Source organism: Macrosteles quadrilineatus, unplaced genomic scaffold (assembly GCF_028750875.1).
Source record: "Macrosteles quadrilineatus isolate MER2022 unplaced genomic scaffold, UCM_ALF_1.0 Scaffold_6__1_contigs__length_79288215, whole genome shotgun sequence".
Lineage (NCBI taxonomy): Eukaryota > Metazoa > Arthropoda > Insecta > Hemiptera > Cicadellidae > Macrosteles > Macrosteles quadrilineatus.
Genome location: NW_026542599.1, coordinates 48,030,480 through 48,058,346, shown reverse-complemented (window position 1 = coordinate 48,058,346; position 27,867 = coordinate 48,030,480). Strand labels below are relative to the sequence as shown.

The 27,867-nt window shown below is 35.9% G+C and overlaps 1 protein-coding gene across 1 annotated transcript; it reads left to right on the top strand.

The window, feature by feature from the left end:
* The first annotated feature begins 1,844 nt into the window (after positions 1-1,844).
* LOC128997106 (integrator complex subunit 4-like) lies at positions 1,845-27,867 on the top strand. Its single transcript, XM_054422684.1, has 18 exons — positions 1,845-2,172; positions 3,258-3,416; positions 8,602-8,730; positions 9,699-9,845; positions 12,295-12,453; positions 13,563-13,702; positions 19,411-19,603; positions 20,059-20,233; positions 21,041-21,246; positions 21,601-21,723; positions 22,878-23,013; positions 23,281-23,414; positions 23,509-23,676; positions 23,920-24,077; positions 25,013-25,160; positions 25,616-25,792; positions 26,006-26,225; positions 27,273-27,867. Exons 1-18 carry the CDS (start codon positions 2,119-2,121, stop codon positions 27,488-27,490), a joined length of 2,844 nt encoding a protein of 947 aa, XP_054278659.1. The 5' UTR covers positions 1,845-2,118; the 3' UTR covers positions 27,491-27,867.

The window sequence follows — 27,867 nt, the reverse complement described above, 5'->3', positions numbered from 1 at the left end:
CTTCATTACCTATACTAAACTATTTGTTTAATAAGCTCCACAAAATTGTTTGGAAACAAATTTAAACTTATATGTTTTTCAAATAATGGGAAAACCCTATTATTTCCTCATATAGCCTAACCCCCCATAAACCCCAGTGTCCCCAGTTCCTATACTCAGATCATGCTAGTTCGCCAACTCGTTCGAATAACCTTATTTAGGTGGTAAACGATTATGCAAACTGTTTGAGCCACTTCTTGATTAGTCTAATTCACTAAAACTATCTGAATATTTCAAATAAACCTTCCTGTAACCGTTGGTTAACAAATTGTTTAGATTAGTTTTTTGTGCGTTTCCAGAGGAAGTCGGCAGATCAACAATTGAATTGGCAGTTATCAGTTGAAAGCATTACAATTTTACTTATTTTCTTTTAATCCTTAAACCCCCCATTTGGTCAGTGTCTTCACCACACTAGTGCTGTAAAGTAAGTAAAACAATACGGTAAAGTGAATCCTTTCATTTCTAAAAAATAATTGATATGGCTAGTTAACAAAATCATCGTGAAAGATAGTTAACAAACTCAACGACCCAATTATATTTGGGGCCTAACACTTTCAGAACTATTCTACATATCAATGTGATACCAACTACTAACAGATCTCTGAGTGGAGGATGGAGTAAGCAGCGCATAAGGACTGGAAGGACGTCGTTAGGGTGTATTGTATGTGGTAGGGGGTGGCAGGGGGTGGGAGGTCTGAAGTTTGACTGACTTGGTAAAGCACATACATAATGCGTCGGATGTTTGTAAAAAGGAAATAGACCCGGGAACGATTTATTTTTTTGTTTTGAGGTCCCCAGAGGCCAAAAATGCCATCCGATCAAATATATATATATATATATATATATATATATGTGTGTGTGTGTGTGTGTGTGTGTGTGTCCGTTAACACTATAACTCGAGCAAAAATGATCCGTTTTTGATGAAAATCGGTATATATGTGTAAACCTACATTTATTTGAACGAGTTCGCAGACCAGCATGATCTGACCATGGGAACGGGGGTTTATGGGGTAAAAATGGATTTTTCCCATTTTTACCCTAAATACAAAAAATTTGGCAATTTATTTCATTTTGAATAGCTTAAAAAAAGAAATAATTTAGTATGATGAAGCGCTGTTGTATGCCTAACAGTTACAGAGAAAATTCAACAAAAGTGTAAACTTAAAATTCCCATGATATTCTTATAAAGAAACTGAAAACTGTTGTAGTTTACTTGTTTTTGATAAAATTTGATTATTTGATAAAATTTGGCAAATTTATTTATTTCTACCTATACTATTGACGTATGGTCAAAAAACACTTTTTACCTTCCCCGTAGCAGCAAAACCAAGCACTCAAATCTAAAAAAGTGTGTGTTAAAAAACACAGGGTGTGCTATTAATTCCCGTCAAATGTGACGTCATCCAAGTTGCAAACACCATTTCACCATTTAGAAAAATATATGAAAACAACAATGAAATCAAAACAAATATATATACTTAAATGGCAATATAAACAGGTGATTTTTTTTGGCACACCTATGTTTTTTCCTTCCACCATAGGGTGGACGGCCCCTAACGAAACGACAACCAAGACCACAAGATAACGTCATAGACTTAGCCCAAATGCCCAACCGTTCCAACCGCAGACTCGTCGACTTACCTTAACCATAGATAAAACCATGTTTTATCTATGATAAAACATACTCCCTTAACTTACTCCAATTCGATTCGAAATAAACTAATAAACACTGAACCGAACCGAACCGACTCGGAGTTGGATGAGTCGGATTGTCAGTTTGAAGTGTCAAATTAACCTAACCTAAACAAAAATTTTTCTCCCGAAAACTATATCAGTATTTTGATTTTAAATAATGTTTGATCTACATTATGATTTGATTTTATTGATTAAATGTTGATTTTTGGTTAGTCTTCGATTAATTGTAGTGCATTCTTTCTTGCAATAATCTGTGTTCCAAAAACCCCTAGGCCTACAAGTTACGAGGCCTTGATATTGTTAGGGTTTGGGGAAGGCTAACTTAGTGTTTATTAAAATTATTGTGTTTTGTGAACTGAAAGAAAATCATTAGTACCGTAAGCCATGGCTGCTGTTCTTAAGAAACGAGCTTTAGCTGAATACAGTCAAGTCATTCAAGTAAGTTAAGTTGCATACAGTTAAGCTAGGCCTAGGCTACTCCTGACTTAATTTAGAATTTAGCCTAGGCCCATTTGTAGTGCAGCCCGGAAAAAAATTAGGTAACTTACCCATGTGGAAACCACAGCAACAGCATTAAGTTAGGGGTTAATTAAGCCCTCCTACCATACAACTATTAACCAGATCGATAGCCTAAGTACCGGTAGGCTATAATGAACCGTACATTTGAGACAATCCATTATTAGTTATGCATTTTGGCATAAACTTAAGCCTAGTTGACATCGGTCTAATGAGACAAAAAATTACGGCTGCACTTAGTAACTTAGGCCTATCTGTCCTACACTTATTCAAATGAAAAATTATTAATAAATTATAGCCTATAGATTATTCTATCAGCCTATATCTTTTAATTTAGGCCTAAGTTAATCTTTATAATGTAATTTTTTTTTTTATTTTACACTCTGATTCCCTTAAAAAGTTATCCAATTAAGTTAACTTACCACTTTTTTAGTAGGCTAGCCTAAACAATTTTGCTGTGAACAAAATGGCGAAAGAATTAACTTATTAACTTAATTTATTAGGTAAGTAAGTACACCTAAGGTTTTCTTTGTATAACAATTAGAATACAAGTCTACACATTCGGTAATATAGACTGACAGCAGTGCTGTGGTTACCATAGTCCTAGCATGGCGTCCACCGCTAGGAGTGCTGTGTAGTTACGGCGCAGACTGCTGCTGGAGCCAACGACAGCAGCGTATCGAACCATGAGCACGTACTAGCAGCACATAGCCGAACCTTCCTTTGACAGTCTAAGTTATATTTTTATTCTATTTGTCTATGGTTTAATTTAATAGGCTAAGTTTGATCCAAAAAGGAAAATCTCGCCCACAGGTTAGGGCAGTGACTTTAAGTCTGGTGTCAACTATAGTTGACGTTCGGTAGCGAACGTGCCAATTGATAGCCCAATGATAAGGTAGCATCTGGGTCCAGAAACTATCTGAACTTAGAATAGGCCTAGCATCAGCAACCTCCAAGTTTGAAGTAATATATGCTAAGTATAAAATGTAAGCTATGATTGATTTCAGGAACAGCCTGTAAAGCCTTTCAAAAAGCTGAGGCTAGTGAAAAAGAAATGGGTTGATAATTCTGCTGCTTCTGTTTTCATTGGACTACTAGAAAAACAGAGGACAAGCAATGAAGCATTTCAACTGCTTTTGAGGATATCCGACACACCTCATCTGCCTGTGAGTACCGGTACATAAATTATCTTAGAAATTTCTAACTTTAGGCTAAAAACTTGTTATATTCTCAAAATAAGTTTATTATTAAAATAATAATCTCTTCTTTAGCTCATTGCAATACACACACTTGATTTTATATCTCATTTTGTTCTGAAAGTTTGTTTTATAGCTTAAGTTTAACTATTTTAGGTTTTGTTAATTAACCCTTGACCTGATTTCACTTTCCAAGTTCCTCCCCTACTACCCCTTACATCCAGTCAGGATCTTAAGGGCTTGCGTTAACTCAGAGATACTGTCACTGTGTGTCACACCTCTCGCCATGTTTCCCAAAGTTTTGTTTATATATCCTATCATCTCTTTTGTTTTTTTTTCTGTTTTTTGCGTACTTTTATAGCCTAGTATAGTAACTGTTTAATCTCATAACCATTTAAAGTGTGTTTAGGCACAGCCACCTCTAATACAAGGCCGCGGCGAGCGAAACATGGCAACGTCGCATCCGTGTTTTGATGCGCGGTCGTCTTACCATTACAGTGAATGAAGGAGTTGCGTACTCTACGTACATAATCACGTTTCTACTACCCTTAACACGTTCGCTGCGGGCCATCAAATGGCAGGCGTAGCCTCAACGCGGCGCAGCCCGCAGCGTCGAACAAACCTGATTGCCGGGTGTTTGGCTCTCATATTTCGGTATGACGAATAGCAAATAACGTGCGGTGATGTCCTGTTTTATAACAAGAGTCGACGTAGTTCGCTAAACACTCACATATAGCAGCACTGCTTGGAACGTAGCCGGTCCGATCGTATTGCCAATTGGAGGGAGAAAGACGGGACAACAAGTTGAGTTTTAAGTTTACCAGACGGGGATTTAATGGGGAAATTTTACTACCAACCTACAACACTACAAAAAGCAAGTCACCCATTACACGCTAACGTGGATTTGGTCTGCCTTCGACCGACGCTAGAGCAAAAACGATGATATACGAAAGGCATTGCCGAGCGTATCCGATCGGTTACGGCAGCGTCTGAACAGCGCTCGGCCCGTATCCGATCGGATACGCCCGCAGTGAACGTGTTAATCATTAGTAATGACATTGAGCTTGTTACTACAGCATGTCAGATAGATGTGTTGTGCCTGGATGCAAGAATAATTACAAAAGCTCAATTAAAAATTAATAATAGGCTACATACAGTGTTCTAAGATTCTAAGCGATCCGCAGCGTCAGCAACAATGGCTTCCTGCTATTTAAATAAATTTTGTTGTAGTAATGAATGTTTTTACATTACATGTAATGTAAATGTGATGATGTTTAATTAATATTTACTTAAACACAATAATTATAGTAACCAAGATGTGTCATTATTTCATTAGATATGAAACCCTTTAAAACAACCGTCCAACAAACGGCTATCTTCTACAAATGTCAAAAACTAACTTTTATTTCTATCAGTTAGTTTTTCAACTAACTAATTACTTCTATCAGTTACTTTTTAAACTAGGCTAACTAACTAGTAACTTCTATCAGTTACTTTTTAAACTAACTAACTAGTAACTTCTATCAGTTACTTTTTATGGGACTAACTCCTAACTTCTAACTAGTTAGAAATGTTGACTAACTTTCCCAACTATGCAGTGACGACTAAAAAGTCTGTCAGTCTGACAGACTTTTGTTGTGTGTGCGTTACATTGACAGTCAAGTGTGTTGTGGCTGCGTCAAGTGCAAATGTTTTGCGATACAAAATAGTTGATAAAATGATTAATGAAGTGGAGGCACGGCCCCCTCTTTATAAAAAGTCTTTGTAGGAGCATTCAGACATAATATCAAAAACTATCAACACTCATTCGTGAGTACATGAAAAATTTGTGCGGATATTTCCTCAAATCTGAGTATAAGAGGTAAATCTGGCCTTTCAAGGTTCTCGGACTATAAATTGGATGCACCCAGTATTTTCTTTTACTTTTTCATGTACAAAATCTGATCAGTAACGCACAAATGACAGCGGTTTCTGTCATATACATCTTTTTAACACTCTAAAAACGACTAAACAGTCCTGGTGTGTGCACACTCACAGTCAACGACCAAACAGTCTTGACGACTTTTCGATTGTCCACCCAACCCCATCACACCCCCAGACAGTCGGCCAAGAAAAAGTCTCTCATGTGCGGTAGGCCTTATGGAGATAAAGTAAAATTTTCTTGTTTGGTTGTTTATTTGTATATTTTGATAACATTTGGCAAATATATTTATTTCATACTATAGGCCTACCTACTGTTAATATTTGACCAAAAAACACTTTTCCTTCCCTTCAGCAGCAAACCTAAGCACTTGTTAAATCTATATATTTAATACACAGTTGTAACACTGTTTTCTCAGTAATTACTGGACCGTTCTACAAGATTTATGTCTCAAATTAAAGGGGATAGTGTGTAGATTTGCCGAACTTCCTTAGAATTTACGTTTTTTCTAAGGGCTACGAGCTACAGCCCTTTAAAGGTCGAGTCAATACAATTCTTATTGAAGAATAAAATACACAGTTCATAAATTATTCGTCAGCTGTTTAATGTTTCTCAGACATTTGTTATTATTTTTATAACCTCACTTTCAGTATGCAATTATTAAACTTGGAGTTTCTGTTTATAAACACACGATTTTGATCAAGGAAAGTGTATTTGTTAACTTATTTTTGAAATGTTTTAGTTTTCCTGCAAAGTGATCTGAAGGAAAGTGGTAATTGAGTTTAAGTTTGAGTATGGAATGTGAAATAATACCCATAGTAGGGAACGTAAACTTATTGTTTTGATCAATATAATTTATTCTCTACGGCCACTAGAATAATCATGGGGAAATCCGCTTGCAAGTTGTACATATAATTGCTAATGAGTGGGAAACATACAAACATTTTTTTTAAAGTAGGTGACGAATCTTACTCAAGATCAGTGTTAGACGTTCAGTGGTACCAAACTTTACCTTCTCGAGATGGCGAGTACGCTGGGATACGTGGAACTACAATATATCAGTGATTTTTTTTTCAAGTACACAGGGAAGTTGCTTGAGAAACTATGACTTACCATTCGGTTCTGGCGAAGAAGTATGTAGGCCTAACTTGATGTTTAATGGCAATGTTGACTCGGGTCATTATAGCGTTATAAAACTTTATCATTAACCCCAGGGTGTGAAAAGTACAAAAAGAAAAAGAAGAGGTAATCATTAACCGGTCGTAAAGAGACGAACGAAAAAAAATGTAGAGAACCATCGAACTAAAAAGGTAAAGAGCGGTTTTGGTGTTAAATGTGTTCTGGAAGTCCCTACAAAAAAATACCAACTCTTTTGAATTGAGGTCGTTAATTGGATTTGTCACTAGGCCTACTTCAGATCTATGAATTTCGAGTCAGAACAGACTAACTGGGACACAAAAATGTTTTTGTTTTCCTGCAAAGTGATCTGAAGGAAAGTGGTAATTGAGTTTAAGTTTGAGTATGTAATGTGAAATAATACCCATAGTAGGGGACGGAAACTTATTGTTTTGATCAATATAATTTATTCTCTATAGCCACCAGAACAATCATAGGGTAATCCTTGCAAGTTGTACAGATAATTGCTAATGATTGGTAAACATACAAACATTTTATCGTAAGTGATTAATCTTACTCAAGATCAGTGTTCGACGTCCAAATTTTACCTTCTCGAGATGGCGAGTACGCTGGGATATTTGGAACTACAATTTATCAGTGAACTATACCCTAACTATATTTTTTCGAGTAGGTCTACACAGGGAAGTTGCTTGAGAAACTGTGACTTACGATTTCGGTTCTGGCGAAGAAGTATCTGACTTGATGTTTAATGGCAATGTTGACTCGGGTCATTATAGCGTTATAAAACTTTATCATTACCCCAGGATGTGAAAAGTACAAAAAGAAAAAGAAAAGGTACAGTAATCATTAACCGGACGTAAAGAGACATACAGAACGAAAAAAAAAAACATGTAGGGAACCATCGAACTAAAAAGGTTAAGAGCAGTGATGGTGTTAAATGTGCTCTGGAAGCCCCTTCTAAAAAATACCATTTTTTTAAATTGGGGTCGTTAGATTGGATTTGTCAGTACTGCAAATCTATGAATTTTGAGTCAGAACAGACTAACTGAGGCACAAATATTTTTTCCTTATGTTGTCACAAGGGGAAGGTAAAATGAACTCATTATCAACATTTTGAATTTATGGAAAATCTTATCAACACAGCCACTATAAAAAAGTATTAAGGGTCAAAAGAGACAAAAAACTATTTGAGTAAAATATAATACAAATCTGCATTTGAAATGGCCAGTTCTAAGTCTCACTTGAATCAACATTTTTCTGGTAGTGGTAGTCTACATAGTTTTAAAATCCACGACTCCTTTTCCATCAAATTGGACCGTTAATAGCCTCTAACATTGAACAAAGTATGCCCAACTTTATATATACGACGTAAACACAGTTTTTACTCACAGTATGGGTCAAAGATTCGTGAAATGCGACCAACTGCTGATGCTGATTTACATGTAGGCTAAGTGACTATCTTTATTCCATACAACAAATGTAATGAAAAAAAACGACGAATATAGGAATATACTTGAGCAAATTATCTAAATAGCATAAATAGCTGCTTATTTGGTTATCAGCATTGCCCAGTTTGTATACTATTTATTTTTCAAATGAAACTCGAATTAATATAAAACATTCATTTGGTTAAAATAATATATCGGTTTGATTAACATAAAATGGTTTATACAGGCAAACTATCAGTTCTATTTCATGTAAAAAATTAAACAACCCCTAAACAAAATACAAAGATAAACAGTATTTGTTAATTATTATTTCTTTTATTGCTGACAATATTCCCGTGGCGGAGCACGGGTGGTTAACTAGTCTAATTAATTATAAAATCAGGCAATAACTCTGACAAGCTTAAGTAAAACATATTTACATTTTAGTAAATGGAATCAGGCAAATGGAAATTCAGATAGATTGCAGGTTTGCTGTGGTGGGGGTAATTAGTTTTTTAACCAACCTTAATGGATTATACCAATTCAGTTTCATCATGCTTTAAACTATGCGTGTTAATTTTATTTACGAACATGATGAGGTTACTGTAGTTAAAGTGAAAGATACAGATTAGGTCTATATATACCTGACAGTATATCTTTTGTACTCTAGGAGGAAGATGTTGCTGTTGCAGTCAAGAAACTCGTTGAATACTATCAGCAACAAACAGAATCTTTTGTGAGAATCAAAATTCTATCTGTGTTCGCCGACATTGGCAGTGAACAGGGAGCTGATGTCCAGGTATGAAAACTTTATTTTGCCTCGAAGAGAAAAGTCTGGTGTTTGGATAATGATTGAGACATCAGTGATGTAAGTTGCCGATGTTTCGGATGTAATGATCAGGCTATTTTCAAGGTACCAAACACTCCTTCACATCTTGTATGAACTGTCAGCAACTAAATCATTTTCACCATCTATGTGGTTGTCACCCGAAGACGAAGATTTATTACTTTCTGAAATCGACTGCGGAAGCCTATCTAATTATTTTTGAGGCTCACTCAGTTTTTAATGAATGTTGGGTTGGATTAGGAATATTACTCTAGGGACATTGATAGTTTCAAGCAATGCCCCTTGTATTTTATTTGTTATTTACCTGTTCTTATTGATTGCATTGCTGAGTATTATGACTCTAATAATTATTTACTTAAGTGATTATTAATTGCTAGTTTCCATCGTTTCGTCCTTCATTATGCCATTCATTGTTTTTTTAAGGTGAAGTTGACACTGCTACTTTGAACAGGTCAAGTGTGTAGTTTGTTATGGATTTACTGTAATTTTCGCCAATCTCAGAACAAAATTAGATCACCTGACACAACATTACTGTTTTGTGTGAGCCTTGAGCTTTTTAGTTGTTAAGTCAAAGTAGTCCACTTAATAATCCACTTTACTCAATCCACAAGTTCTTTGAGCTTCCTGTTAACCTGTAAGTATGCTTTTTAATTTATTACAGTTAAAGTTTAGAGTTCTCTGCAAGTGTTGTTTGGTTTTTCTTTTCCATGCATGGAGTGTCAGAAACAAACAAATTATGTGTTGTTACAACTTTACTCTAGGTCTTAGTTCATTGACATTTTCCATAGGCTAAATATATCATGTTCACAGAAATAAAGCATTTCATTAAATTCAATTTCAATCATAGTGTAGTGTTACTGTATAGATGTTAAGAAACATGAGTAGTGATACCCACGAATAAACCTAAACATTGTTTTCAGAGCATAACAGAAGAAACTTTGGGATTGCTGAAGAAGGAAACTTCACATCATGTGAAAGCACAGGGGTTGGCAACACTGTTAAGACTGGTTAAACTCACTCCTGACAACACGATAGCGCATAACAAACTCATCGCCTTGGCCAAACAGGTGATATACCGGTACTTTAGATATGTCTCTTAGAAATGAAAAATTGAATTTGAAGTAGCGTACTTGAATAAAAAGGATTAGGATTTCCTACTACAACAAAAGATCACACATTGTTCTGAAAAAAATCCTAATTGAATGAAACTGTACATATCTAAACAGTGTTTTTAAACTTCTCTCAGCTGATAAAAATGTGTGGCCTAAACCATAGACAATAGAGTAAATATAGACTGTCAAAGAAAGGTTTTGCGATCTGCCGCTAGAGCGTTATCGCCGTTCGTTATCGGTTATCGGTATTCTATTCGGTTTCATCGTCGACTACTCGCCAGCTGTTACCAGCACTACCACTCTTGCAAACAAAATGCTTACTATATCGCTATTATTGTCTTCTGCAATCGCGTCAAAATCATGAACATCCTCCGCGGCTATGTGGACATCATCATTGAATGCCGTGGTCCCGAAACGTCATCGTCGTCCACGATTGCAGCAAAATCGTGAACATCTTCAGCTGCCATGTAGACATTATCGTCTTGCGCGATCGTAGAAAAGACGTGATCATTTTTCCCGCGGTCACGAAAACGTCGTCTAGCACGATCGCGGTTTAACATCTCCCACGGTTGTGTAGACATCGTCATCGTCTTGCGCCGTCACGGAAACGCGATCGTTGTCTAGCGCGGTCGAGGTAAAATCATGAAATTTCCCGACTTTGATAACAAAATAAAGACTAAATCCAAACTTTTCAAGACCATTTTGAAATCCAATACTAATACCTGACTTTCCCGTTTTCCTCGACTACTAGACTCCCTGGTTAATTAGATTTTGACCTTGCAAATATAAAACAAAACCTTCCAATACCACTTCCTAGAATTATGGATTAATAAAGAGTAACTTTGAATCACTGTAATGAAACTACAAAAGTATAACAAATATATGTTAAAAACATACAATAAACGATGGCATTTAAATTAATTTATTGCTTAATATTAAATAAGTCAGTAAACTCCAATTCCAGGGAATTCCTAAAAAGTTGGCCACACTACTCCCAACTACCAAGTTGTTATGGAAACGGTCGCTAGCGCTTGATGCTGCAGCGGTGTGCGCCGTAACTACACATTACCCCTAGCGGTCGGCGCAGGAATATACGCTTACCGCAGCACAGCTGACAGTCTATATTTATTTCTTTTTGTCTATGCCTAAACTAACTAGAGCGTCCAGTAAGAGACCCCTTTGCTTTATAAGCATTTTGTGATTACTTTCATAGGCCTATTGTAATATTTAATAATCTTTAGTATTTATTTTTAAATCTACTTCAGCTTAACACTAACAGTCAGTGATTTCTGATTAACTGTACAGTAGAACCTCTTTTAACCGTCCCCCTGGTACCAAGAGCGTACTGTTAAGCTAATTGTAGGATAGCGGGAATACTGTTATAAACCTGTAAATACAGTAAGTTGATTTAAAATGTTTTGGAAGGATTTTGCTAGATTAAGTTGGGAATTTTTTAGGGATGGACGAGATTGGAATTTTTAGTTCGAGACGAGACGAGACGAGATTTTTTATTTCTCATAAAATTTCGAGACGAGATTGAGACGGGATTTCCCTTCTCATACACAACGGGAAATGCACGTTCAAAAGTTTTACCTGATTTTGTAACATTGTTAGATAACTGTTTAAATACAAAAATAATGATAATAGGCAAGAATATTTACAATCTTTTATTAAAAAACATCAGCATAACATTTTTTTATTAATCACGCCTAACTTATTAAAAATGCCTACGAGTATGAAACATAGTGATATCAGTTAGGATAGAGTTCAACTTATCCTAAAATAAAATAAATCATAAAATAAAAGCAATATTAATTTTTATAAAATAGTTACTTGTTTTGACTTTTTATAGTAATAAAACATTCCTCACACTGCTTACACTTAACAAAACTTCTCAAATGTTATTAATTAAAGTAATATTTACATTTAAAGAATTAATTAAATAAGAACGCCTTCGCAAAGGAAACTCAACTACAACATGCTCCTGTATTGCGGGTATTGCATTGACTTTCTGCAGGCGTTTTTAATTTTTTTTTTTTTTTTTTTTTTTTTTAATTCTCGTCTCGATAAAAATCTTGGCCAAAAAGAAATCTCGTCTTGTGTAACGAGATTTAAAATTTCCCGAAAATTTCCCGAAATTTCGAGACTTGACCATCCCTAGAATTTTTAGGATACAGAGTCAAATACATAAATGTCAAAATGTTAATTACTGTTGGAATTTGTAGCTAACGAACAAGGGGATTTATTGACTACACATCGTTATAAGATATAAATTATTGTTTTTATAATAGGATGATTTATCTGACCCAATTGTGATCCGGACAGGGGCTTGGTCCCGTGTTAGCCGGATCTCAGGTGTTCAAACAAAGTAGGCCTATAAAATGTTGTGGTGTTATGATCACAGTACCTCAGCGACACAAGTCACCTTGTGAAACAGAAGGCGTTGGATGTTCTCGGAGAGTTGTTACCCATCACACAGCAGGCGGAGACAACGTTGCGTCTCATCGGGGACTACACTCTCAGTCAGGACGCCAGGGTGCGCAGTACAGCTTTCAATACCATGGTGAGAATTTATTTTTTCTGTCGTTTTACCAAAGTGTTTGTAGTTGTTGTCAAACATTGTGTCTAACTGAATCATTTTCGGTAGTCAAAGTCATAAATTATCCTTATTCATCAATTTGCAAGTTTACAATATGGTGTAACTTAGTTACAATAGTAGTGGTGTGCGATGCATCGAAATTTCATCTAAATTTCAATTTGATTCGATGCATTGAAATTGGTCCCGGTTTTCCGATGCATTGAAATTGGTCCCGGTTTTCCGATGCATTGATTACGTCACGATGCATAGATTACGTCCCAATGTATATATAACACTAATTTAGGCCTCTAAATTGAGTTTTTCGTCTTACTGCAGCAAACAGCCGTTTTTAATGCATGCGTTGCGAGTCTAAAGTAGCATTTTTACTCTCTAGGGAGTAAAAATCATTTTTAGTCTGTAGGGAGTAAAAATTATTTTTAGTCTCTCGGGAGTTAAAAATTAGCTGTTGTAAACAGTTGTAAATTTATATTTGTGGCAATCTCATAGATCAAAATTATTTATCAATTGATTTATTAGGTAAGGTTATAGCCTATTGTTGTCGATTTATAAAGAGTATACAACCAGGTTACAAGTTTAAAACATGGTGATTTTCTTGTGTCTCCGAAAGACCTCGATACAACGTTCAATTAATGTCAGTTAACCAAATCTTGAGCTATGGCTTCATGATATTGCAATAAAAACATCGATTTCTGCCGATTATATTTATGCGAATTTTTTTTTTCAAAACATGATTGTTCTGATCCATTGTTGCCACCCCTACATGGAGGTTATAGTGACGTCGTACATAAGGGCAAGGGAGGCTGGCTCACAGTGGATCCACTCTGCCCAGCCTTGGGAACCTAGTTAAACAATTTTGTTACTAATTAAAGCTATGGAATAGTTAATTTATGTTTAAGGGGTTCAATAAATCTAATTGAAACTTTTTAATTTTTTAGACACCTTTTCGGTTAAACTACCGGTACCATAAAAGAAGTAATTGAAATCCTACTCCTGCTAATGCTCCAGTTCATTTGATGTACTCTGCTACACAGTAATAAACTTAATTCAAGCCAAACATTTTATTCTTTTCACAGGTAGTTCTTCACAATAGAGGATTGAAACTGCCGGCTTCGCTCTATAAGGAAACTTGCGAAGCTTTGAAGGATGATTATGAAATAGTTAGAAGGTCAGCTCTTCAGTTGATATACTTGCTGGCAATCACATATCCGGAACAGTGAGTTTTAAAAGATGAAATACTAAATTTTTTTATTTAAAATGTAAACTAGCTATTGGCCTGTCCTACGTACGGGAATCAAGTAGTCGTTGAAAACTGAATATAATTCAGAACAGCTAGACCTAGTTTAGACGCATAAAGAAAAATTCTGGCAGTTTTAATTAGGAAATTATCTTGTAAACAAATATCACGTGACCAACTATTTCTTTCATCCGATTATAGGCCGATGCAATATGCATTTTAAATCCGATAATTTTACAGTATAACAGCGATTGTGTTGATTTGAAAAGCCTTGTAGTGGGATTGACGGCCGATTCACACACACTGGTTTAAAGTACAGTAGCTACATATCACAGTCCATTGCATACCATCACTTACCGTACCTTATTTTACCTCAGTGGCCACGGAAACCTTAAGAGGATTTTGGCCTCCCATTCTCTTCTATCCCTTGCCTCTTCTAATGTTGATCCCCGTCTGGAGAAGTCTTTCATTGCTTGATCCTCCCAAGTGGTTGTCTTACTTGTGATAATCCTTGGGATAGATTTGTAAAGTTGATGTATATCTTCTCTCCGCCACGCATAGCCTGTGCATCCGCATCGGAACCTTTTACTTCTGGAAAGCACACATATATTTGGGTGTTTAGACAATCCTCTTATCCCTTTGTTCTTTCGTATCTCAACCGCCGTTATCTCGAAATGGCCCATATATTTTCTCTATACTCTATTCTCAAACCCAGCAAAAAGGCCAAAAAGGGTCTTCAGTTCTTTGGTCAGGGCCCAAGTTTCTGAACCATACAGTAGTACTGAGATATGGTATGAATCAAATAATGGTTTACACTGACACCAATTGACATTTGCTTTACCAACCAAAAAATTTGTTATGTCGACGTAGTTCTGACATTGTTAAATAAACCGTCTATACCTATCCTTTATATCAATTTCACTGCATTAATTGCTTAAGTAAACAAAGAAAAGTAGAAACAAAAACAAATAGTTTTTTTTAAATCAGCTGTTTAGTTAAAATAACATCCATTTTGAAAAAGAACTTGTCACCTGCAGAAGGAATTTAAATTAGTTGAAATAAAAGTTATATTTTGCCTACATTAGCGCACCCAAACGTAACTACACATGGTGTGAACAGAACATGGGAGATAACTGTTATTTATAGAGACATCTGTTTTTTTGTTGAAAATAGTCAAGGTCTACTAAATAAGAAATTGGTGTGTATTATGACTGTTAATGTATATAAATTCAAATTTATTTTAAAAATTGAAATCTTACTACACATTGTAGTCTGCTGTAGAACAAAGAATAATATTACATTAAATTTTGCAAGTTTGATTAAACCTAATTATGATAGTTGTTATATAGGTGGTTTCTTATAATATTAATAGAAAATTTTATGGCTGTTAAAGATATTAAATATAGCACTTGATTTTCCAACTTGAATTTCTTCCAAAATTTCTCAACTTGTTGAGGAATTGTTCCTCTTGATCCAATGAGTAGTCCATATACTTCGAATTTTGATATTTTATATTTCTCTGAATAATATGGGATAGTTTTCTTGTAAATATTTACTTTTTCTTCATGGACTTCCTGTGGCTGATTTTCATTTGTCTCAAGACGAACTGTTGGGTCTATAATGAGACCGAAATCTTTCTCCTTGTCTATAACAATGATGTCACTCCGCCTCACAGAGCCCTCTTCTTCTATAGCCGTGACCTCTTCATAGACCTCGTAACTTTTCTTTCTGAATTGATCAGCTATGATTTTTCTGATGGTATGGTGGCGGGTATTTCGTAGAAGACTACTAAATGGGCACTTTCCAAGGACGTGGGCAAGAGTTTCAAGAGTAAATTTCTCAGATACAGGACAATGCCTGCACTGGTTCCCGTCCCTGGATCTCCCATGAAGACTTCTAAGAGGAATAACGTCTCCGACCATTTTCAAGTATTGTTTGAACTCAGCTTCTGTGAGGCCACAACCTCTAGCCAAACTCATATTGATCTTATTACATTCTTTGAAAAGAACCACCCCATTCCCTTTGTATGGAAGTTTACACCAATTTTGATACTCTAAGTCTCGTAAGGTTTCTCGCAGTATCTTGGGTTTTGATTCGATAAATTCAATACTTAAATTCAATTTTTCCAGACAAAACCTAATTTCTTCGTCAAATTGACGAATATTAAGTAAGTAGGGGTTTCCCGTTTGTTTTAATATGCGACATATGTTTATATGTTGGATTGATGATTCCCACATTGATTTACATAACCCAATCCCTTTGTTTTTAGTACTTGTATAAAACATAGAATTTGGCATATCATTTGGAAGATCTAAGATTTCCTTTGTTGTTGATCTTATCACTTTATCAACATCGTCAAAGAATTTCATTGTAATTTTCTTAATTGGTGCGGTTTGAAAAGGATATATTAAAGATGGCCAAATATTATCATTCAATACATACATTTTTTGTTCAGACCTTAAAAAAGGAGAACATGTTAATTTTTCAATTTTGTTTATCAATGAACTAATTGTTTTTTCAGAGTCAAATACTATGCTTTCAGAAAAATTTACTCCTAAGTATTTAATTTTTTCATTAAATGTTATAGATTTGATTTCTTTTGAACATATTTGGAAGTTTTCCTCTTGTAATCTACCTTTTTCAATGTTAATAATTTTAGTTTTTGATATATTTATAGTTAATCCAATTTCTCTGAAGAAGTCACAAATCGAATCGAATAATACAAGAGCACTTTCTCTATTCTTACCAATTAAAATGGTATCGTCAGCGAATCCTAGAATACTTAGAGAAGGCATGTCCTTGCATAGCTTATACCCTAGCTCCTCACTTACGGCATGTTGTGACATTTCAGAGAGGATATGGTCAATACATAGGTTATACAAAGTGGGTGACAATGGAGATCCCTGCATTACACCCCTTTGTATTTTGATGTCCTTTGTTTTCCCTCTATGAGTTTCAACTTTTGTAACATTGCCTATTTGGAGTTTAATTATTATTTCAATCAGTTTCCTAGGAATAGGTAGCTCCTGCAAGACTGAGGATAAGTGGTTATGGCCGATATTGTCGTACGCTTTCTCAATATCCAGAAACATAATACAGCAGTCGGTTTTCTTTGATTTTGCTGATCTCAATACCTCATTTAGAATACTTGTATTAAGATGGGAACCAGGGGTGTTAGAAAAACCTCCTTGAAACTGGTTAAATTTGATATATTCTTTTAGTCTTTTGTCCAATATTTTTTCTAATATCCTCCTTAATACAGAACATATTGTGATTGGTCTCCAGTTATTAACCTCTTTTTTGTCTCCACCTTTATCAATTAAAATAGTTCGTGCTCTTTGAAATGATGAAGGTATCTGGTTTGTAAGGTGTATTGTGTTATAAATTGAACAGAGGATCTTTGCTACTTTCTTAAGTTTTACAATTCTCATTAATATATTGTCAGGTCCCGGAGAAGTGTCAATTTTTATTGCATTTATTGCTCTCACGACTTCTTCTACAGTAATTTTTTGATTATAATGCGAATCTAAGTCTTTCACTATTGTGTCTTCCACATTGTTATATGACATTTTCATATTTTCATTTGGATTGGAGAAACGTGTGGTAAAACCTTTGTGTAATGTTTTTAGATCAATTTCACATCCTTTATTACCGTCTCCGATTATCCTTCTCACAGCTTTCCTACGCCTATTATAGTATTCAAATTGGATCAGATCATATTCATACTTTTCTTTTCTCTTTTTCCTTTCGTTTTTAGTTTTCCTTTCTGGGTTGGATGATTTCTTATAATTACTATTTTGAGGATAGTCTTGTTTCTTTTTCCTTAATTTATAAAACCTGTAAGAAGGATGTTTAGGCCCAGGAAGATTGTGTAAAGCGTGAGATAAAAACTTGGAAAACTTATCAAAATTTTCAGAGAATAACTCAAAGTGTGTTTGTTCTTCATTGAAGACTGTTAACCAAGAATCGAGATCCTTGTTTATGCGATCACTTTCGCTATTTACTTTGCTTGACATATTGTTTGTTTTATCATCCAATTTGTCTGGAGACTGTGTTTTTGAGCTTTCTGGACAATACTTGTTTAGAATTATATCACGATGTTTATTGTGGTGGCTCTTTGAAATATGGAGAGATAATCCTTTTTTGCTTTTAAAGAGTTTTCCGCATTCGCCACAAGTTTGATAATTTGATTGATCTACTTTACTGTTACATTCCTCACTTTTTTGAAATTTATGATCTTCAGCTGAGGTTTGCTTTATGCCTTCCAACGATTTATTTCTAATCTTAGTTGCTAGACATTTATTATTAGGGACATTTAAACTCTGTTTTTTTAGACATTCAATTTCATTATAGATATTACCTACAAAAAAATCCTGTTTATACATCTTGTCCGATATGGTTAAGTTATTGTTTATTATTCTGTTACAAACAATTTTTGCAAAATGTAGGCAGTACACACCACACTCAACTCTTCCACGTTGTTGAAGACAATCTACTTCTAACATATTAATCTCATCAGTTCCCAAGCTGCATTTACTCAGTCTTTCGGTCATTTTCTTGGCAATCTGACTGTTGGATGGAGATTTTGAGTCAAAATGATATGTTGTGTTTTTATATACGTCACAGATCAACAGAGACCAATGACAAGCATTCTCCTTTTCCTCATTAGTTTTATTATTTATTATTAAGAAAATAAATTCACTTTTTGACAATTTCATTTCATCTTTGATTGTTTTAAGGACAAAACTTTCGCTTCCCACACGCAGCAAATGTACTACAGCTGGAGGAATAAATACACAATTTAGGGGTAGCTGCAAACAATTTGATGCCCAAAGGTCTATCTCGAAGTCTCTAAGTTCATACCACAATTTTGTGGAACTATAACTACAGGTTCTGGTTCTACTTTTTCTTAAATTATCTGATTCTGTTATATAATAATTGTCGTGAGTTGCCTTGATATGAGACTTAAGTCTATAAAAATGTTTTTTACAAAACGGACACTCTTCTTTTGATACATCATTGCTATTTTCAGGCCCAGGGTTTTCTTCTATGTCTCCACATAAAAGAATCAAATTAATCAAAAAGAAGTAAGATACATAAAGCTTTAGGTTAAGTGATCGCCAAATAACTTTCCATTTAGATTTATTTTTTCTGTTCTTTGTTCTATCTAACATTTGGCATTCACAAAACCACTCAATTTCACCATTGGTTTATTTTTTATTCTTTAGCAACCTTAACAGTAAAATTTAATTAAATTCGTCTCAGTGAGGGATAGACAATTCGAAGAACCTCGAATTTTCACCAGTGTAGTATTTTTTACAAGTTATTTCTCTCCGAGCTGTTGTTTCAGAAACTTAACTGAATCAATAACAAAGCTAGTTAGTAGTTATCCAGAACTCTTTCAGGAAAAATTGTCTTCTTTTGCTTCAATAAAGCAATGACAACTTACTTGATTGCACACTATAATCTCAATGATGTATGACTTGACCAATTGAGCAGATTTTTTTCATGAATAGAGCCAATATAACCACAGGCTTAGTGGAAGTTAAACGGGGCAAAGCCCGCGGGTACAGCTAGTAATGATATATAGGCCTAATCTTTAACAAATATGGCCTAGTCTTTAACAAAACCAAACATTAGAGACATGTCCAGTCATTCCAATAACATGCAAACTTTTTGTCATATAGCCCGACAATGCTGGCAGATACTGAAGAGGAGTTACGACTGGTCGACGATGCGTTCGGCAAGATTTGCAACGCCGTCAACGACTTGTCCATGAGAGTACGGACTCAAGCCGCACAACTGCTCGGGAATCTTACACTCGTTAGCCCTAAGTTCCTGCATCAAACTCTTGACAAAAAACTGTTTTCAAACATGAGGGTAAGGAATAATCAGATTAAAATTATGATTGTAGTCCCATGATTTTTGTCTGTATCTAATTTAGTATTTTACAATCAACTGGTAATATTTGCTCAACTTATAAGAATAGAATTTAGTGAGTCGGTGGCTCAGTCGGTAGCATCGCGGACTTCGGGCCCAAGGCAGCGATGTCGTGGGTTCGGATCCTGGTCACTGCCAAAAACATTTTATCAGTACAGATCACCCTTGTACTGTACCGGCTGACTCCTTGCTTTGCTGTATACGATCCACGCACGGGCGGTTAGTCTATGTGGATGGGCAAAAAGGTTAAAAGAGGTAGGTGCATTGTTCAGATGTGCATTATTTAGGAGGTATTAAAATGGCTATCAGGTCCATAAAGATGGAATATCTTCTGTATACAAAAACTTAATCATGAGCATTTACAAAGCTTTACTGAAACAAGTTTTTACTAACAGAAGAAGCGATCGGCTCATGAGCGAGCATGGGAGAGCGTAACGTCTGGCGAGTGGTCCAGTGGCAAGAGATGGGCAGACGATGCTCCACAGGAGCTACTAGACGCTCAACAGATCAACCTTATATCTAGCGGTTCTTGTGGTGCTTTTGTGCACGGTCTGGAGGATGAGTTCTTAGGTAAGATTTGGTAGAGCAATATTACCTTTACTTCTGACCATATGAACCGCAGTAGAATAGGTTTTCATCACTACCACTCGACTCTGTGTTCTATTTTCTGCTTTAAGTGTAGTGCTAAGTTATCGATTTACATTTAAACTTAGGCTTAACCTCATTAGTATGTCAAGTGATCTTTAAACCAGGTTCCCATATGGAAAAAATCTCTTGATTATCAATAGCTCTCCTCCTCTCCCTATATGTCCTGCCCACCTCAATCTATGGGGTTTTCCTTAACCACAAGGTCTACATTTATATATACGTCAAAAAACTATTTCAGTTTTTACTAATTCACCATCCATCTTGATCTTGGATTGGGCTAAAACATTTAGAAACGTAACTTATTCCAGTTTTTACTAATTCACCATCCATCTTGATCTTGGATTGGGCTAAAACATTTAGAAACGTAACTTATTCCTAAGTCAAGTGGTTGAGTAATGAAAAAAATTGTACAAAACTCTTTCAGGAAAAATTTTCTCCCTCTGCTTGGATATGTCATGGTAATGACAAAACCTTCAACAAAAAATCCAAGCTTAACAAACTTAAGCTTAGTTTGTTTGTATCAACATCTCTTTAGTTGGTAGGTACCAAATTATCTAGATATAGCTTGTAAACCAAAATGTTCTAATCATAAAGTTTATTTTTATTTGAGTCCCTTTCTCCTCTGGACCAACTATTTTTGACCATGCACCACAGTATAGGTAGAAAAATTTACAATTGTTTAGATAAAATTGTCTCCATCTATCATCTTATGTATTTAATCATTCCCAGAGGTGCGAAGTGCTTCGGTGGATTCAATTTGCTCCTTGTCGCTCAACAACCCTCAGTTTGCCAACCTGGCGTTGGACTTCCTTGTGGACATGTTCAACGACGAGATAGAAGATGTGAGGATCAAAGCTATAGACAGTCTTACCAAGATATCCAGACATACAGTGTTGCGAGAAGACCAGCTGGAGACTATCCTTGGAGCTCTTGAGGTTGGTTGTAACAAAACCGTGAAGTTAGCTTAAAGTAGGGAGCTGTTCATGTCGTAATGAGAAAGTATTTGGCAATGTTGTGCAGACTCAGACCCGCAGTTTGCATGTGCAGCAACTACATCTGCTGTTTAAGCTATTACAAACCATGTGTGATTACAAACCATGTGTGATTTAACAAACCCCCAATCTTTGGTTACTTTTAGGAAAAATGTTACTATGTTTTTGGACAGGGTAAATGTAATTCTAAAGGGCTTGTACTGTGTATTCCTCCATTTCACCATTTCTAAAACAGACTTAGTGAATCAAAATTTCAATCCAACTCTTACGGTAAACCTGTATCACAATGTTGTACAGGATGTGTCGATGGACGTAAGGGAAGGCTTACACAGGATGTTAGCAGCATGTACACTGTCCACCAAGGGCTGCCTACAGATGTGTGTGGAGAGTTTGCTGGACAATCTGAAGAAATATCCTCAGGTAACTGAGTACATTAAGTCATGTTTTAACGCAAAGCCGTGTGGCTGTTACAGGAAGTTTTTAAACGGATACTGGGTTCATCTAGCTTACCTTGTAAAGAGGTCACCCAGTAATTGTTCTTGTATAGGACTGTATCTGCTGTAGCCTACTGAAGAAGTGGTACTTTTACAAATCTCTGTGTTATGGTATATTATTTATGCAAGGATAACTCAACTGAGACTGAAAACATAACCTGGCATGTGTTGCTACCTGGGAGAAGAGCTTTAATGGGTTTAATAACCAATATCACTGATCAACCAAAGCTATCTTAAGGCCACATAGGTTTTTGTTTCCTTGGCCGCCAAAAACATAGGTTTCTATTCTAGATAGAACTACAGATTGAGAGTGTATATCCTCTATCAAGGCTTTCGTGTTGATCATGAATTTCACTCGATCATGTCAGAATGAAAAAGGCACACCTAAAATAAACGGTAAAAGTCTAAGAAGTTTTTTTGTAAATTACAACTCCAATCAAGCATGTTGCTACATTAATATCCTTACAGTATGTTTATGTCCTCCAAAATAGGTTTTTAAAATTTAGATTTTTTTAAATGTTATGGTTTGAAAAAAATGTCATTGAAATTAGTAAAGAGTTTAACTTAATTGCAAATCTAAAATCTTGACTTAGGTTCTCGATTTCAGAAGCTATTCTAGTTCTAGATTAAATTAAGATGCACAGTAGACATAACATAAACAAATATTGTAAAAAGGTATTAGGAAGGTTTGTGAAGTTTCATAATGAACATAACTTGGTTTTAAACAGTTAATATGTACAATTTATACATAAGTAAGTAGAAATATAGTATAACTATTTATTTGGGCCCTTTGATTTGGAAAATCTTAGTTTCTGTTTCCCTGGTGGGTTATGTTACAGTTTTACGATTGCAAAAGACATCTAAAAAATATGCACAAAATCTTATAATAGCACTGTAGTCGTCAAGGTTGGGTAATCGATATTGAATTAAAAGTCTCAAATGAACAAGACCACAGTCCTCATCACCACAAGTATAGATAATTTTGAGAAATCAATTACCAAAATCGGCTCAAATAAATAATACTAGGCATTGTTAAACAATCAAGCAATCCCTGGGATTAATAATTGTGGTTTTCTGTAGGACAAAAAATCAACGTGGAAATGTATGCAGCGGATGGGATCAAGACATCCAGAACTGACTCTCCCTCTAGTACCAGAACTTCTCAGTATCCATCCGTTCTTTGACACTGCAGAACCTGACGTTGAAGAACCAGCGTGTATCCTTTCAACACTAATTGCTATTTTAAATAGATCATCAAGGGATTTAACTAATAAGCCATTTAACCACTTAATGAAGTAAAGCTGTTCCATGTTGATTTTGGGGGTTGCAGATTTAAATTTTAAACTCCTCCGTGTTTTGTGGTTGCTTATTGACTAATTACTTGTAATAATGTATGTTAATACACAATGTGCGCTTGTTCATAATTCATCACTGATATCAGACAATAAACATGCTCGGTTAACAAACCTTGACCGCTCAACAGACATTTGCATCCTGATCTTGGTGTTCAATGCTGCCAAACACTGTCCCACAATGTTGCAACTGTTTGAAGAGACGACAGTGAAGCACTACAGCTACTTGCGAGACACAATGCCTCAACTCGTCCCTCCTCTCAAGGTAATACTACTTTAACCATGTATTTCATATTCAATTTAGTTATTTTGTGGTTTTTAACTAGATAAAATTGACACGTTTTTGTGTTATTTCACAGCTGGGGTCGCTGCCTGCAGGGGAGCTAGAGACTCTCCCCTCCTCTACTCCTCAGTTTCTCACGACGTTGTTGTCCAGACTAGAGGGAGCTCCTAACTCCAGGGTACACATGGAGTTACTGCTAGCGGCCGAGAGAGACCTCAACAGGTTGGCCACCATTGATCCTACAGTAAGTTGTGAAAACTACTAATTTAATTTTTTTCCTGTCCTACCTGTTACATTCTAGATAAAATGTAATAATAAAATGTGTGAAATGTAGTTTTTTATGTCAGAGTAAACTCTTTCCCATTTAGGTTTCCTCAAGAAATTTCCTTCACTAAGCCTTTGTGCTCTACTTACCTCCTTATTATAATTTTTTTTTTTTTACTAGTCCTTATTAAACTTGTTGTTAAATCAATAAATCACTACCCAGGTGTCAGGGGCCGCTCAGTTCACCGCTTTGTACATCACCAGCCAGCTGTTGATGAGCAAGGTGTTGGCCAATAAGATGTGGTGTTCCAATGCTGCCAACACGTTGCAGGCCAACTCTGTGCGGAACTCCATAACACAGCTGATGCAGCATTGTTTTAAGTAAGTTGAGCAAAACAAGTGAATAACTGTTGAAATGACACAGCTTTTACTTTAAACCCTCAATACAATTGAGTGATTGAAAAGTCCATTTTAGGCTGGTAACAAAGATTAATTGATTCTTTATTGAGGTTTGAAAAGTACAAAAATCAAAGCGGGTGTTCATAATTGACCCCGCGAACTGTTAATATTCACAATAAGATGATATCTGTAGCAAATGATCTATCACTTGGTTGAGACGTAGATTATCAGTTTTTTGTTATTTTCAGTTTTGAATAAGATGAAATAACCACACTCAGTTATAACTAACTTCAGCCACACAAATTATCAGTAAGTTGATTGTTGGAATGGTAAATTTATGTTGTTACAGAGATTTTTTATGTAAAATAATGAGTTTTCCTATGCACTCACTATAACAATGTTTTAACACATGTTCTACTGGCATAGAAGAGCAGTATTGGTATTGGCTTTAGTTATCATACATTTAGTGTAGCGTGCGTTAATCATTACTATAATTTGTGATTGAGGCACTATCGTGATTATCTATCGCTTTTGTGACAAAATTTCAACATCCCCTGCAACTGCAAGGACATCATCGTTGTCTTCTGTGGTCGCAGCAAAATCTTAGCCCATCCCCTGCGATGCCATAATCGTCTTTTGTGATTGCATCAACATTTTCAACAACTCTGACAATTGCAAAGACATCACTATTGTCTCCTGCGATCGTCACAAAATCTTGAACCTCACTACACAAAGAAATCTCCACTGTCTGCTGCGATCACAGCAAAATTATTGCACAATAACAGATAAACTAAAACTGACATTTTCCGTTAATTCTTGGTTTTGGTATTTTTTTTCAACTGGTAAAACTGACAACCTCCTTTAAAAACCATCTGATAGTAATTTTGATTCATGTTATCCCTGCTGAATTTTGGCAGGCTGCAACATCTGTTCACTGGTCTGAGGCCGGCAGACAGAGCAGTGGTCAAGCAGTTCAAGGTGAAGACTCTAGCCTTACAGCTGGTCCATGTGGTAAAGGCCAGCAACCATTCTGCCCTGGCCTTGTGTCATCACTTCCTAACACAGGTATGTAACCTTCATACATAGCTTTAGTTGCATAATTGAGAGCGAAGTCAACTAAAGTGTAGAAATAAATTAAACTATTACAAAGGTTTTTACAGTAACATGTTTAATAGTCTCATTTAAATTCAAGTTAAATTCAAACAAAGATTGTTTCAGGGATTAATCTTCCATATATAATGAACGGTTAAAAGGGTTATCTCTCTGTACACTAAATAGCTATTTATTTTTGCTAACAGATGATCTTAAAGAAATTAATTGTTTCCTAATCCCTAATTTAGAGCAAGAGAAAAGCAATCAGCTGATTTTCCCCTGCTCTAAATTGACTTTCTCTTCCTCTCAATTAGAGAGTAAGTTTGCCTTCTTCACGTAATTAGTGCAATTTTTACTTTTGTGATCTATTCATGTATGCTCATTAATTATAAATTTTGTTTGAATTTCACATCACAATTGCATTTCAGGTGGAACAAACACAGCGTTTCCTGAGTGAGCATGGTATAGCGCCAGATGCATTCACGTTGCTGGTGTTCAAAAGCACGGCGGCACTAGAGGAGGCTAAGCCTGGCGCAGTGGCGAGGATGTTGTTGCCTCTCTTGCAAACATCAGCACCGTCCAACCCTCCCAGGCCTCACACTGATGTAAGCCTACTGGCGCCGAGTCAGATAAGGTTTTCCCTTTGATCAATAGAGATGTTTGAACAAAAACTTTTTTTTATAATTGAATAATCAACTTCAGTGTGGACACAGTTGTATCTTGTAGTTAAAGTATACTATCCCAAAGAACTTCCACTCTGTTGGGGAATTCCTTCCACTAAATATCATATAATCCAGTAACAACTCCTGTTATGTTAGGTAAAGATGTGCCATGCAGTGATGTCTATGCCATCAGCCAGCGCAGATTCTGCTCTAAAGTTCACCGCAGGACTGGTCATGGGGATTCCATTGGACGCAGAATTGTACAGCCTCCACAACACCAACACGCTCAGGCTCAAAGTAAAATACCCGGACCAGCAGACACAGCTGATTGTACCTCGTAAATCAGATTTGAGGTTGCTCAACCTGGAGACTAGTGGTGAGTTGGAGTTGTATACGAACAAAATTGTCCGGTATTAGTCAAAATGTTTTTGAGTAGGTCAAGTAATGTTGCCCAACTGACTGGGGACGATTCTAAGACTACCAAAGACAAAATCCTGGTAGTCTGAAACACAGTAACCCACAACAAGGTTTCATATTTAATGACTGGCTTGATAGGAACTGATTGGTGCATCAACCTACACCTTACAAATGGGTTGACTGCAAACTCCCTCACACTTATGCACCAAGTCACTTAGGCACATTTGCAAACTTTTACATCCAAACGTTGGAGAACTATTCAGATAGCTCTCGTATATAGCCATATTTAGTGTTCAGAACTGCTTTTCCCTCTACCATAAGTTATATTCTTTACTATCAGTAGATTCTAAAATCATTGTCGTTAGCCTAATTTTCTATACAATGTCAAGTCAGTTGGATTAAACTTGCTCTATGTTCACTGTTTTCAATGTAGGTGCAGAGGGGTGCAATATTTACTCTCAGGCCCATTGCACATCACATACAAACCGCAACCCTGTGTATATGTTTCAGCTGATTGACTTTGGCAAACATCAGCTATTGAGCAATTTGATTCAAAGGATAGATTTCTTCCCTTATTACCTCCTAAATTATGTGAACAGTAAATTTTTACTACTCTTTTCCTATGGTTGTTTAAATAAGAATAAAAAGAAATTGCAGTTTTGGGAAATTATTGTTCCCCAGGCAGTACACAGTCAAAGCCTTGTAGATCACACAAAATACATAACCGAATAGATACACCCTTTGTAATTCATCCTCATCAACCAGCTCATTTTTCTTCTACTCAGCTTTGCTTTAAAAGTTATTTCCCAACAATGGTTTTCAGCTTTAGTCTTGGTGTAAAAATCTTGCTGGGTATATTCTTATTTATTGTTACCAGGATAGTGCAAAAACTTGTTCCAAATCACCTTTTTCAAAATAAAAATCCTCGGTAGAGGGCCCCAAATGGTCCCAGTGTAGGTCTGAGTTTGTAGCCTGACATGGCTCAACTGTGTGGCTTTTGTTTCAGAGAACAGCTCAGTGCTGGCCCAAGACTACCGACTGATGACTACTGTCCTCATCTGCCACCAGGTGTGGACGGAGGCGTTGTACGTAGACATCTCACTCGCCATGGATCTCACTGAGCTAGAACCAGGCGTATCTCATAACCAGGAACCTTGCTGCATTGACCTGTGTAAACCTGTTAAGGTCTACGTGTCACCTAAACCTGTTCGACGGGGGATTTAATCCACATTCGTTTATAAGTGGGTCTCATGGGTTTTCCTGTATGATGAATGAAAATTTTTATTTTAAGACTAATCAAAGAGGCTAGTTAAAGATTTATTGTTTAGAAGGGATTTTGTTCAGAGCAAGTTGATGAAGAATCTCCAAACTAGTGTGCAGACTTCCTCTGGTGTAGACATAAGTATGAAAAAGCTCATTTTTCTCTGATTACTGATTAGGAAAAGGAAATAATTATTTTTAGATCCACGCCCAGGCCATGGTGGATGGGCAAACGGGAGGGTTAGAATGGCATCAAACTTATTTTTCAAAAGAAAAGAATTGAATTAAATTTTGCATTATTCAATAAAATTATTATTTCCTGTATGTTCTGAAAGTCAGTG